Source organism: Mirounga angustirostris, unplaced genomic scaffold (genome assembly GCF_029215605.1).
Source record: "Mirounga angustirostris isolate CCGP_5_RB_7025 unplaced genomic scaffold, mMirAng1.0.hap1 SCAF_4, whole genome shotgun sequence".
Taxonomy (NCBI): Eukaryota; Metazoa; Chordata; class Mammalia; order Carnivora; family Phocidae; genus Mirounga; species Mirounga angustirostris.
Genome location: NW_026991712.1, coordinates 44,430,369 through 44,445,642, shown reverse-complemented (window position 1 = coordinate 44,445,642; position 15,274 = coordinate 44,430,369). Strand labels below are relative to the sequence as shown.

General features: G+C 38.6%; 1 protein-coding gene across 1 annotated transcript in view; it reads left to right on the top strand.

The window, feature by feature from the left end:
- The window catches only part of NECAB1 (N-terminal EF-hand calcium binding protein 1), a 185,672-nt gene that overhangs the window by 135,582 nt on the left and 34,816 nt on the right, over positions 1–15,274 (top strand). The window contains exons 7-8 of the mRNA XM_045895594.3: positions 9,232–9,353; positions 12,136–12,212. Coding sequence (XP_045751550.1) covers positions 9,232–9,353; positions 12,136–12,212 — 199 coding nt within the window. The remainder of the gene's footprint in view (positions 1–9,231; positions 9,354–12,135; positions 12,213–15,274) is intronic.

Sequence of the window (15,274 nt, the reverse complement as noted above, 5' to 3'; positions counted from 1 at the left end):
TCATGACCTGAGCCGAAGGCAGTCGCTCAACCGACTGAGCCACCCAGGCGCCCAACACACAGTAACTTTTTTGAACAGGCTGATAATAGACTGCTCAGTAGGACCAATTTCTCTAAACAAACTAATGGATACGTAATTATTAGGCCATCTCAGAGAAACGGTAGAATTTTCAACCATGTGTTTACAATGTCAAAATGAGTGAGTACCACCAAATTCTAACAGAAAAGTCTCTAATCTCAAATCTAATGAGCTCGTGCAGCTGATGAACATGTGTCTGCCCTGGGCCATGGATCTTGCAGCATTTTCACCTTATAAACTTCTTATTTTCACTGCCTTGAGTGATTCTGTATCAAATGGCAGGTGTAACAAATAGCTTTAGAAAAGCAAAAACCCCGTTCTTCAAGTTTGAGCAGAGGATAACGAAATATCTTGAAATACAGTGAAACTGATTTCATGTCCCAAATGGGAAAATGAGGTTGATTTCTCTGTTTTGTTTAGATTTTCTTGATGTGAAGTGGATTCTCCCTTTTTAGAATCAATTATTTGTCACCTGAGAGGAAGCCTGCAAAAGCGCTGTGCTTCCCTTCTTCACCTGCACTTTGGGTTTTTTCTATAGTCATCTCCTGCAAACTTGAGTTCTGCATTCACCACCATATAGCAAATATATGATGAATAGCTGTTCTTTGTGTTAGGCCACAGGCTAGCCTTGGCTTCCTGTGAAAACTACCAACAGCTGCACAGCGGCTGTTTTTAATGAGAAGGAATGTGATAATGCAGAACTTAAGGAAAGTAGAAGACACTAAAGGACTAATTAATATTTTATTTATAGGCTTCTAGCTCAGAGCTTGGAAGAATGAGAACTATTACACGTCTGATGTAAATTTGGGTGGTGCTGTTGTATGGTATTTGACTAAGGTACCCAGGGATGCCCAGATCCCACCCCAAATCCATGATACTCCTCTGGGGAGGTTATTCATTGACTACACCAAAATAAAAAGCTTTTACACAGTGAAAGAAACCATCAACAAAACAAAGAGGCAACCTACTGAATGGGAGAAGATACTTGCAAGTGATATATCTGATAAGGGGTTAATATCCAAAATATGTAAGGAATTTACACAACACACACAAATTCAATTGAAAAATGAGCAGAGGACTTGAATAGACACTTTTCCCAAAGAAGATGTACAGATGGCCAACAGCCACGTGAAAAGATGCTTAACATCACTAATCATCAGAGAAATGCAAATCAAAGCTACAATGAAGTATTACCTCACACTTGTCAAAATGACTGGAATCAAAAAGACAAGAAATAACAAGTATTGGTGAGGATTTGGAGGAAAAAAAGGAATCCTTGTACACTATTAGTGGAAATCCAAATTGGTATAGCCACTGTGGAAAACAGTATGGAGCTTCCTCAAAAATTTAAAAATAAAAATACTATATGATCCAGTAATTCCTCTACTGGATATTTACCCAAAGAAAACAAAAACTCTAATTTGAAAAGATATATGCACTATGTTTATTATAGCATTATTAACAATAGCCAAGATATGAAAGCAACCCGAGTGTGCATTGATAAATGAATGGATAAAGAAGATGGGCTATATATATATATGTATGTATGTGTACGTGTGTGCGTATACATACATACATATATACACACAATGGAATATTACTCAGCCATTAAAAAGAATGAAATCTTGCCATTTGCAACAACATGGATGGACCTAGAAAGTACAATGCTAACTGAAATAAGTCAGAAACCACACGATTTCAGTCCTATGTAGAATTTAAGAAAACAAATGAACAATAAAAAAAACAAACAAAAGCCTCTTAAATACAGAGATTGAACAGGTGGTTGCCAAAGGGGAAGTAGGTGGGGAGATGGGTGAAATAAAGGGGCCTAAGAGGTACAAACTTCCAGTTAAAAAATAAAATAAAATTTTATTTTATTAAATAAATAAATAAATAAATAGCAAATAAAAAAACTAGTTTCCACTATGGGTTTGTGCCCATAATCCAACTTGAAGTGCCTGGTGACCCTGACTGAAGAGTGGGAATTAGGTTCATGCTTAAAAGTGTTGTGCCTCCTCTCCTTAGCTCCATCTAGCAATCAGCTGGCCACCAGAAACCAAAGTAAGGAGAGCCCCAGGGACCCTCTCCAGTGGAGGAAAAAAAACAGGACAGGAAAGATGGCTGTCCTTTTTCCATGATATTAGACAAGAGACCAGTAAATAATCCTCAAAGGAGATAAGACTTGAACGGGATCTTTAGGGTAGATTTAATGGCAGAGGATATTCTCCCTGAAGGGATAGGTCTCCTCAGCCACCCCATAGTACCCATCTTATTCCTTCTGGCTGGCTCTTCCTCTTTTGTTTGGTCACTGCTTGGACAGCACTTGCTCTGGAAAACCTTCACCTACAACTCCACCACTGTTTACTTTCTCAGTACCCTCTACTTAGACTTACCTACAAACTCAATCCTTTACTTATCTCTCCCATTAGACTTTGAGTTTCTAAATGGAAGGGGCTTTGCCTTGTTTCCCTGTACCTGGCACAACTACATGTTAAATATACGAAACTGAATGAATGAAAGGGAATCCCAGGTAAAAGGAACTATATAGAACAGCAGTGGATGAGGACCTGGGACAGTGAGAACAACCCATCTGGCATCTAAGGTTAAGAAAGGTCTTAAAAGCTAGACAAATGCATTTAGATTTCATATGATCAGGGATTGTCTTGGTGGTTGTAAATAAAAGAGAAATATAATGAAAAGTTTTAAGGGAAATTAGTCTCGTAACAGTATATAGTAAAGATTTGAGAAGAGTTAGAACAAGGTCAGAGAGGAGAGGTCAAATCAATGTACCCCAGAACTCATCTGTTTTTTTATAACATAAAGGAAGATTCCATGATGCCCTGCATAGTCAACAGTTGCAACCTGCAGATAGCATTAAAAATCCCAGGGTTATAATAATTTGCTTCCCCTTAAGCATCAGTATTACTTTGGGACTTAATATTTGTGAAACCTAGGGATACAAAACTTCATTGGAATATAGCAAATTTTGAGAAGTCATCTGTTCTAGTATCAACCCCAGGGGGGAATCACATAGTATCACTCATCCTGCAGTAATGAGTTAGACATGCAGTGTTGGGCAGAATGTCTGTGTCTATTCATGTGAAAACGGCAATTTCAGAGAGAAGGGGTGCATACAGCTGGAATGCCACAGAGGTGAGATTTTCAGATGGTGTTCTACAACACTCTTTGTATCTGTCCTGGCATACTGGCTAAATTAATTCCATGTCTTCTGAAAGTACCTAATAGCCAATGACAAGAATAATCATCACATTACACTGAAGCTTCCCTCGAGAGGCCCCTGTCCTCTTACATAAGCCTTTCTTCTTCACAAACCAGATTTCTGGGAACACAGTTTAATTACATGTGAATTTCTTTTTATAATGGAATCTGAAAATTTACTCTATTTTCCAAAGTTGTTCTTTATCCAGACTAATTCCTTCTAGGTTTAGAAGTTATTCTTCTCCTTTTGATGGTTGTCTATTATAGAAGTAAGGGAAGGCTTTAATTTTGCTTGCAGGTGATTATAAACCTTCAGACAGTCTACATTCCCTTAGCTTGAACATAGAGGAGAACTGCTCTAATCACCTATTCTTATGACCACTGAAGCTGCAAGATAAAGTTGATCTTTTTTAAATGCCAAAGGAAAATCCATAGGGTGGTCTAGTTAAAGATTAGAGAGTAAACATATGATTTCTTTTTTTTTCTTCCTTCTTTCAAAGAAGGCATTAACAGTGTGGACAACAAGGAGTCATAAAGGTGCAAAGATAAGGATAGACGAACCAAAGGGGTAGAAACTTGGAATATGGAAAGAAAATGAATGTAGTGGTGACTAATGTTGAAGCTCTGAGAAAGACAAAGCATAGGCAATGTGTGGAGGCAAGATGCAATGTAATTTGTATCACAGAACCTCAGAGAGGTTCATGAATTGGCTTCACTGTGTGCAGTGGGGGTGACATTGGGGCTAACATATTGCTGAAAGCTCCATCTAATATTGTGTAAGTGCCCCTCCCCAGTCCTTGAGGAGCCTGGAGATGTGCTTTCTGGAGAAGGTGAACAGATATATAGCTAGCACAGCAGGGGTCAGGACATGATACTAAAACATAGGCATTAAGTGAAAGTCTCCATACTGAACAGTGAGATTTGAAAGCCACTCAGCATACTGTACTCCCAAAGCACTAACAGCTGGGCTTATACACTCTGGTTGGGAGATGCTTCTCTCAATTTTCTGTGGGATCTCATCAGTCCAAGAGAAAGACTTAAAAGTACCAAGAAATGGTGTCTCTTAATGAATAGGCCTAGCCAGGCCACCCTATGGTGGGGGCTGCAAGTTGGCAGTCCTCACCTTCCCCCCACCGCCCAACATACACACACACTCCAATCATCCATGTTTCCTTCCTCTGAAATAGGCAGGGACAACCAAGAGAACAAATCAAACACAAGAAAAGAAACTTAGAAGAAACAGATATAATCCAGAGAGCAGAAGAAGACTTCTAAAAAAAAAAAGAAAACAAAAGAAATCAATACCCTCAGAAAGCAGAGAAAATATTGCATTTATGAATTAAGGACAGGATGCTATTTTAAAAAATAATATTCATGGGGTGCCTGGGTGGCTCAGTCATTAAGCATCTGCCTTCAGCTCGGCTCATGATCCCAGGGTCCTGGGATCGAGCTCTGCATCGGGTTCCCTGCTCAGCCGGGAGCCTGCTTCTCCCTCTCCCACCCCCACTGCTTGTGTTCCCTCTCTAGCTGTCTCTCTCTCTCTCTGTCAAATAAGTAAATAAAATCTCTAAGAAAAATAAATAAATAAAAATATTCAAAGCACACAGAGAGGTCTTGGAAATTATGATTGCAGAAATAAACTGTGAGCAAGATTTGGAGATAAAAGTGTGATGGCATTTCCACAAAGAGATGAAAAATAGGAAAGAAAAAATAAATAAAACTGTAGGATAGTCCAAAAGGCCCAATATTTGAAAAGTAGTAATTCCAGAAAGAGAAAAAAGGAGAGAAATTGTCTAAGAAATAATTCTCAGAACAAGGACATGAGTTTCCAGGTTGATAGATCGAGAGCCCATTACAATGAATTCTAAAATCTGACACCAAGGCATGCCGTTATGAGATTTAAGAATACCAAAGACAAAGAGAAATGTCTAAAATCTTCCAGACAGAAAAACCAGGTCAAATACAAAGGATGAAGAAAACACTAGATTTTTTCAATAATGACACTGGAAGCTAGAAATGCAATCAAGCAGCTTTTTCAAAATTTGAAGGGAAAATGATTTGCAACCTTAATCTTTGTACTCTGACTTCAGGGGAAGATGGCAGAGTAGGAGAATCCTAGGCTCCCATTGTCCTATTGGTATACCTAAATAACACCCACATCCGTGTAAATAACCCAGAAAATGACCAGAAGACTGGCAGAACAGACTCTCACAGCTAAATGTAGAGAAGAGGCCACATTGAAAATGGTAGGAAGGGTGGAGATGCAGTCAGGAGCCAAAAAGACCCACAAGACTGTCTCGGGGAGGGAGGGACACTGCAAGCATGGAGAAGGGAAAAGAGCAGACCCCACCCCAGGCACCCCAGACACAAGGGACCCACATAGGGAAGATGAACCTCTATAACATTTGGATTTGAAAACCAGAGGGGCTTAATTTTGTAAGTTTTTACAGTCAGTGGGGCTTAAGACCTAGAACTTTTTTTTTAAAGATCTTATTTATTTGAAAGAGAGTGAGAGAGAAAGCATGAGAGGATGGAGGGTCAGAGGGAGAAGACTCCCCGCTGGGTCTACCTCAAGAAGCCAGAAAAATCTCAGATAAACTAACCTTACACCTAAAGGAGCTAGAAAAGGAAGAATAAATAAAACCAGTAGAAGGAAGGAAATAATAAAGATTAGAGCAGAAATAAATGAAATAGAAACTAAAAACAAAAACAAACAAAAAAGATCAATGAAACCAGGAGCTGGTTCTTTGAAAAGATTAACAAAAATGATTAACTTTTAGCCAGACTCATAAATAAAGGACTCAAAATCAGAAATGAAAGAGAAATACCAACCAACACCATAGAAACATAATGGTTTATTAGAGCCTATTATGAATAATTATATGGCAACAAATTGGACAATCTAGAAGAAATGGATAAATTCCTAGAAACATATAACCTCCCAAAACTGAGTTGGAAAGAAATAGAAAATTTGATAGAGCAATTACCAGCAATGAAATTGAACAGTAATCAAAAACTCCCCACAAACAAAAGTCCGAGACCAGATGGCTTCGCAGGTAAATTTTACCAAACATTTAAAGAAGTATTAACACCTATTCTTCTCAAACTATTCCAAAAAATAGAAGAGAAAGGAAAACTTCCAAATTCATTCTGTGATGCCAGCATTACCCTGATACCAAAACCAGATAAAGACAGTGCAATAAAAGAGAACTACAAGCCAGTATTTCTGAAGAACATAGATGCAAAATTCCCCAACAAAATATTAATAAACTGAATCCCCAAATATATTTAAAAAAATCATTCATCACAATCAAGTGGGATTAAAATCCTCTGCACAGCAAAGGGAATAATCAGTGAAACAAAAGGACAACCTACTGAATGGGAGGAGATATTTGCAAGAAATATATTCGATAAAGGGTTAATATCCAAAATATATAAAGAATATATAAAACGTATACAACTCAACACCAAAAGAATACCCAATTATTTCATCAATTAAAAATGGGCAGAAGACAAGAGCAAATATTCCTCCACAGAAGGCATATAGGTGGCCAACAGACACATGAAAAGATGGTCAACTCACTAACCATCAGTGAAATGAAAATCAGAACTAGAGTGAGCTATCACCTCATTCCTGCATAATGGCTAAAATCAAAAACACAAGAAACAAGCATTGGTGAGAATGTGGAGAAAAAGGAACCCTCGTGCACTGTTGGTGGAAATGCAAACTGGTACAGTCACTGTGGAAAACAGTATGGAGGTTCCTCGAAAAATTAAAAATAGAATTACCGTATGATGCAGTAATTCCATTCCTGGGTATTTAACCCAAATAATATGAAAACACTAATTTGAGAAGATATATGCACCCCTGTGATTATTGCAGCATTATTTACAATAGCCAAAATATAGAAGAAACCCGAGTAGCCAATAGATGAGCAGATAAAGAAAATGTGGTGTGTGTGTACACACACATACACACACATACATATATACAGTGGAATATTACTCAGCCATAAAGAAATCTTGCCATTTGCAGCAACATGGATGGATCCGGAGAGTATAATGCTAAGTGAAATGTCAGTAAGAGAAAGACAAATACCGTATGATTTCACTCATGTAGAATTTAAAAAATAAAACAAAAAACAAGCAAATTACAGACTGTTTTTTTAAGGTTTTATTTATTAGAGAGAGAGAGAGATAGCAAGAGAGAACACAAGCGGGGAGAAGAGGGAGAAGCAGGCTCCCTGCTCAGCAGGGAGCCCCATGTGGGACTCCATCCCAGGACCCTGAGATCATGACCTGAGCCAAAGGCAGTCCACTTTACCAACTGAGCCACCCAGGTGCCCCCAAATTACAGACTCTTAAGTGTAGCGAAAAAAACTGATGGTTACCAGGGGGGAAGTGAGTGGGAGGATGGGTGAAATAGGTGAAGGAGATTAAGAGTACGCTTATCTGTTGATGAGCACTGAGTACTGCATAGAATTGTTGAATCACTATATTATATACCTGAAAATAATATACCACTGTACATTAATTATATTGGAAATTAAAAAAATAAAGTTCTTTATCCCATAAAAACACCAATAAAGTAGAATAAAATAAAAGTATCTTTTTAATATACAGTATCTCAAAAATTTGAACACTACCTCAAAAACTAATGATGTACCATATGCTGGCTAATTGAACATAATAATAAAAAAATAGAGAACCAGCATAAAAGAAATAAAAAATTAAGTTCATTCATTTATTGAAAAAAAAATTTACCTCTCAAGGTGCACCCTTTCCTATGAAGCAATTGGAGGTTCTTTTCCACCAAAACAAAGAGAAAATGAAATCCAATTTAAAAGGGGGTTGGGGGGACCAACATTAGAAAGAGGCTAAAGAAATTTTCCCTTACTGATAGTTAAGGAAGATTTTTGGATGAGTGAATTAGTATTAGATTTGGCTGCATGTAACAGGAAAAAAAAAGTGACTTAAACACATAAGGGCTTATTATCAAGAAAGAGCTTGGTGGGGGCAGCCTAAGCAGGTATGACAGCTCTACAGATTTATCATAGACCTCCTGTCTCCTCAAGTTTGCCTCATGGTCCAGGATGGTTGCTGGAGTTCCAGCTATCACATGTGTATTCCAACCAGGAGAGAAGAATAGGGAAAGACCAAAGGCTTGCTTCCCAAGTTGAATCCATTCTTTCAAACAGTTTTCCTGTAAGTTTCTTGTAATATTTCCTTGTATATACCATTGACCTGAACTTTTCATATTGGGAAGTTAATAGATACATTTTAAAACTGAAGAATAAAGTGATAGCAATTTAAGCATATTATATACAGATATGAGGATAAATACCCAAATTAACACTTGTTGAAAGCATTCCCTCTGTGAAAGGGGAATGGGCATGATATGGAGGTGGGGGAGTAGGAACTCCTGTTTGTTAAAATAAGCTAGTCATCAAAAACTAATGATGTACTGTATGGTGACTAACATAACTAACATAACATAATAAAAAAATTATAATTAAAATAAAATAAGCTTTGTAGAATTATTTGACTTTAAAATTATATGGATACATAGCCTTGATTTAAAAAATTTAAAACTGACTGAACACCATAGGTATTCTCAAACTAAATACATCAGCACACACAAAAACATTTTTCCCATTGATGGTTTGGTCAAGAAAGGAAAGATGTTTTTCTGAAGTCACAAATTAAGATATAATTTTTACTCAAACTCTGAAAGAATAAAGACAGCTCACAGTTTCTCCTTTAGGTTCACATTTATAAAACCAGATCATGTGGGTCTTTAGAGCATGTTGGCAAGCAGTAATTATCCTCACTTTTCATTTCACTACACCAGAAAACCTTTGTGATTGATGGTTAAAGATCTGTTTCTCGAGGCAAGAAACACGCTGTGGTTAAATGTTGTCTCTCTTGTTCAAGGCAAAGGCCGACCAAGCCAGAAGTCCTGTTGATTCAGTGGCCTGGAAAGCGATCAAGCCGCCGAGTCCAGAGACACAATAGCTTCTCACCTAAAAGCCCTCAGTTTAGTGCCTGTGGTCCAGGTAATGAAGCTTTGTCATTTTTCTTCTTCCAGACTGACCCAGTTTGTATTTTCATGTTGACATACTTTTTAAGCAAGTAAAACAGCAATAGTAATGGAATGCTTTTCTTATACCAGATAAGTTTGTCTGAAACCACAGTGGCAGAGAGCCTGTGGTATTAAGAACAGGGTGATGATCCTCCCTGTTGTTTCCATCAGAATCCCACAGCTGCACCCAGCAGTGCACAGAGGGATGATGGGTAGGGAAGAAAGTGGCTCGGTCACCTAATACACGAGGGACTGGAGACCTGTAGAAGTCCCCATCAGTTTCAAGGAAGGAGGCACACTTTAGTTTGTACCCTAATTTGTTCCAGATCCCCAAAAACCTGCCTAAACATATGCAAAGGATTTTCAGGAAAAGCCTTTGAGGAAAAGGTTCTTTATTTCCTTTCATGATGGGATTAAAGTCATAGCTGGCATTTTTGAAGTGTGTAGTGTAATATAACATTTATTGGACTAAAACCTTAGTAACATTTTAGGTTATTTTAATTGTGTCATTTGTAATAATTACTTTAAAATTCATTTGAAATATACAAATTCATGTTGCAAAATATCACAGTAATTTCTGTAAAGCATGGGTATGTATATATATGTATGCATATGTATATTTGTATGAGTGTGTGTGCATATATATATAAATATCACTTGAACATATCATTTTAACACAGATTAACCTTTAAATATCTAATATTTCAGAAAATCAAAGTACTAACTATAGTCTATATTTACACAGACTGTACTTGAAAGGTTTCAAAGTGCTTTCTTGAACACTGTCTTATTTTATTCTAATACCTTATAAGATAGATGTTAGTATCTTTATTTCCCCAGAAGTGAAGCAATTTGACCAAGGGCATATGGTTTATTAGTCCATTTTTATGGTGAAACAACTGCAAAAGCTCAGTGATTACCACTGCAAATATTTGTCTATTTTCGTTCATGGGTCTGTGGTTGATGGTGTTTTGGGTGATCTCAGCTGCACGTGTGCTCCCCAGCTTGCAGACTGGGTTCAGCTCTGCTTCTCGTGTGGCCTCTTGGGATCAGTGACTGCTTGGAGCAAGCAGTTTCTTCTCTTGGTGGGTGTCAGAAGCACAACCAGCCAGGCCAGCTCACACAGCTCACTTGAAACCATTGTGTGCATCTTACCTGCTAACTCTCCATTGGCCAAATGAGTCCCCTGCCGAACCCAGTAACAGTGGGGAGGGACACGTACTCCACCCGTTGTGGTAGAAGGTACTGCAAAGTGGAGGGGCAAAGACTTGTAGTGTACATAGACTTCTATACCGGGAAGAAAGGGGAAAATGGTGAGCAATTACACAGTCTACCATGTGTTGTTAGGAAATAACAATACTAGCCTCCTGAGTCAATATACAGATTGTTCTTTACACTTTAACCCATTAGAAAACAGAGCAAAACCCAAAATTTCCTTCTAAGGAAGTTTGATGTGACAGCCACCTTAAATTCTTTTAGGAACAAGCCAGAATGGAAGTGTGTTAACTGATCTGTAAATTAAAAAGTAAACCTAAATTTTGTTTATATAGTTACAATGTTTTCTATTATAAAGCACCCTTATTCTGATTTCTTTTTAGAGCCACTTCTGTGTGACTGTTCTCCTACTTAGTTTTGCATCATAATTTGTGTGGTGGGCCTTGAGTTTTACCCCAGAATGCAGAGAGAAAAGTGAATTCCAATGGAAAGCACGACCTCTTTATAATTTGGTCTTATGTTCCTAACATTCAAAGCTAAAACAAGGCTTTACAGTTTGAATTCAATGACATCCTCCCGTGGAGAAATATTCAATAATAATGTTTCAGCAAATGCCCATGAAAATCCTTTTGAGCAAGCTGCCGTAAGGATACACAAGGATGCCAGGATGTTTGTGCAGGGGCTCAGACCACAGCTCTTCCCTTTGCACCTTTGAATAATCTCCAGGTCACGAGTTCAAGCCCCATGTTGGGCAGAGCTTACTTGGAACAGCAATGATAAAATAAAAGATGCTGAAGAAATTTTTGAATTAAAAAAATAATCACAGCAACAATAATAGCAACAGGACTTACGTAATGGTTGACTGGGTGCTAGATGTAGATGTGTGTTTGTGTGTATGTTCACACAGATGTACATATGTATACCTGTCACATGTATGCATGCATATGTGTGTGTGTGTGTATACATATATATTCTGATTTAATCCTCACAATGACTGTGTGGCCAGAGGATATGATGATATTGCTGAGGCCAGAGGAATCAAGTCACCTGAGCAAGATCAGCAGGTTCCAGATGCTGTGCTCATAATCCCTATGCCATGACCATAGTGTGCATGTTTATTCAGGTTAGCCCCTAGGAAAGGAGACACTGGCTTCCTTGGTGTGGTCAGGCCTGTTACTTCCCTGGCGCCTGCCACTGTCACCAAAGTAAGTTTAAAATTATTGATGGATGCTTTCCTTTTTTCGAAAGAAAAATCAGCCATCTCGTGGGGTGGTGAAAATGGCTCAGCGGGATCTGTTCTTTGACTATCAAAGGCCAGTACGGGCAACGACAGAAAAAGCGCAGACTTGCGAAAATGAACCCACTGGGCCGCGCGGATCTATGGAAACTGATAACTCAGAAAGCACTCATGTGAATATATTTCTTTAAAAGGTGACTAGCCAGTGACACTGTGTGCTTCCTTCAGGGTAAAAGGAAAGTTCTGAGATGCCAAAGCATTCCTGCTCTGTTTAATACATTGCCCTCATGATTTTCCCCTCAAGGCTTATTAGAAGAAGATAACCAGTGGATGACCCAGATCAATAGACTCCAAAAATTAATTGATCGACTGGAAAAGAAGGTAGGTGCTTCCTTTTCTTTCTTCTCCGTCTCACTTTTCAGTACATTCTGAGCTGTTTTTCCTCATGGCAGTAATATATCCAGATAGAATAACAGCCAGGAGCCCCGTGATTCTACAAAGGGCTGCTTGGTAGTTATCTGGGCGTTTCTGTTAAAGCAAATATAGAAGCTCATGTTAGGTCTTAGTCCCCCCACCTCCACCCCTAGTTCTATTTAAAATAGGTTGCAGGGGCGCCTGGATGGCTCAGTTCGTTGGGCGACTGCCTTCGGCTCAGGTCATGATCCTGGAGTCCCAGGATTGAGTCCCACATTGGGCTCCCTGCTCCGCGGGGAGTCTGCTTCTCCCTCTGACCTTCCCCCCTCTCATGCTCTCTCTGTCTCTCTCATTCTTTCTGTCTCTCAAATAAAGTCTTTAAAAAATAAATAAAATAAAATAAAATAAGTTGTAGAGGAGTGCCTGGGTGGCTCAGTCGGTTAAGCGTCTACCTTCGGCTCAGGTCATGATCTCAGGGTCCTGGGATTGAGCCCCATGTGGGCTCCCTGCTCGGGGGGGAGCCTGCTTCTCCCTCTGCCTCTGCCCCTACACCCACGCTTGTGTTCTCTCTCTCTCTTTCTCAAATATTTTTTAAAAAATTAAAAATAGGATGTAGAGTTACAAGTTAAATAAATGTACTGCATTGCCAGTCTCTTTGGTTATCAGTGCGGTAGGTAACAGTGTGCTTGAAAGATGCAGATGGCAGCTCTTAGGGATGACCTGGCCCATGTCTTGGGAATGTTTCAGAGTGATCCAGGTTGTGTGATATACTAAAAGATGAAGTTACATTCTCAACTTCCATAAATTAGCATGTTAACTGATGATTTTTGGCATTGGAACTACCCAGTGAGCAAGCAAGTAGGGATGTGATGAGTTTTTCAGATCTATATTTTATGTTTCTAGTTATTTTATTGACTAATTGAATTAGTACACGCAGTCCTAATATTGTAGTGGTGTTCCCCTGAAACAGCTTTGATGGAAGAGGCACGTTTTGTCAGTCAGTAAGAATATGTGTTTTCTGTGCACGCCAGGCGCTAGGGAAGAAATGTTTATGTTTGAGACAGTTACTGACTTTGAAGAACCTACAGTCTGCTTGTAAAATTAAGCATTATTATCAAAGTTAATAGATTTTTTTAAAGTATGTGGTAGCACAAAACCAGCTTCATAGTTAATGCTCAGTCGATTCTTGCTGACTGAGACATGCCAAAGGAATAGAACAGATGCTAATTACAATCTACAGGAGCTTCCTGAGAGAGAGATCACTGAGAGCTAGGGTGCTTGGCAAGGACTTAGTGTGGCAGGAGGGGCTTGAGTTGGGCCTTTAAATGATGACAATTAAGAATTTTGTTGGCAAGCAATAGAAATCACCTCTGTAATAAAAAAATTTTTTCTGGAAGGATATGGGAGTGCTCACAGAATCAACAGACGGTATAGAAACTAGGATTCAGGAAAAGTCAGGAGACAAAATAACTCTAGAGATCTACGTGAGAAATACTCAGTGGTCTTTCAGGCTACCTCTACTGGAACAAATGAGTTCCAACCATCCCTAGTCTGTTGACATTATGCTCAAGATTCCACTTTCCAGGGGGTAGAATCAGGTTGGTCTTGTTAGGGTCCCAGGCTGATTACTTACATAAGGGAAGGAAGAACATCTTGATTAACGGTCCCAGAGCACTGTATTGAAAGGAGAAGAGAGAATTCACTGAATGGTAAATGTATTGTCATTAAAATTGGAATAAATGCTGGTCTACTAACCAGTGAACAAACAAATATTTGCTATGGAGAAGTAAAATTTTAGTAAAAGGAGAGCAGCTAGAGAGGACATTGGGTAAGGGTGATAGCATGAGTAAACCTTAAGTAGGCCAGCCTGATTAGATTCTTTCCTTTAGGGAAGTGGTAAGAAATAAGATTGTGTGGATGGATAGGGGCCATATTATGGATGGTGTTAAATAACAGAGTAAGGGATTTGGACTTGTCTTTGAGACAACAGGAGGCATTTATTATTTTTCAACAGGTAAGTGACATAACCAGAAAGATCTTTTAGTTAGAAAATTGGACAGCAAGAATACAAAATGAATGCAAACAAGAAAATTCAGAGCCACCAAAGCCAGCTCAAGCAATGACATTAAAGAGCAGGTTGCAGATCTGAGCCCACTGGGATCAGGTATGGCAAGAGATGGGCCTGTAATATATGACTGAAAAGAAAATGGCAGATTTGAAAGACTTCAATGAAATTAACAGGACCATTGAATGGGTGTGATGGGTAAAGGACAGGGGAATCTCAAATAGGACTCTGAGGATTTGAGCCTGAGTGCCTTAGACAACTGTATCATTAGTAGAAAGGAAGAGACTAGTGAGAGATAATGGGTGAGGTGAGGTGAACTGATTGATTAGATATGTTAATTCCAAGATCCAGTAGGACATAGGCAGAAATGTTCAATTAGATGTTACTAAGCAAGAAGTCAGGCCAACAGTTTAAGATCTTATGAGCCATCCCCTCAAAGATGAAAGCTCCATGTCCTGAGTTGAGGAGGATCTCTGAGGAGATTCTGTACAAGGAACTAAGTCCAGGGGAAGAAACCTTGGAGAGTTCCAGTAGCTCTGCTGCCATGTCATCATTTGTACATTTACACTGACCATTAACTGGGCAAATAACCTAAACTTAGAGCTTGTTGCAATTCAACTTTCTTCCTTCCTAATTTTATTAATTGATATGTGAGCTGAGATTAAACATAATCATAGGAAAAATGGTGGCTCTGAAAATTAGCTTCTCAATCATGGAAGACGTGGAAATGCATGGCCTCTATGTGGAAAACAAACCTCGTTAAAACATACAGAGTCAATTATTACATAATTTTAGATTCATTTAAAGAACATAAATACCTCCTTTTAAAATAGTTTCAAAGTTCTTGGCAACCTGTCCTTATTTGGTGTCTTAACTTTTATAGCTATTTTTAAAGGAATAGCTTTAACTTAGGTCATGCCTTTTTTTCCAACTTTAAATCAAAGTATTATCACATCTCTTTCTT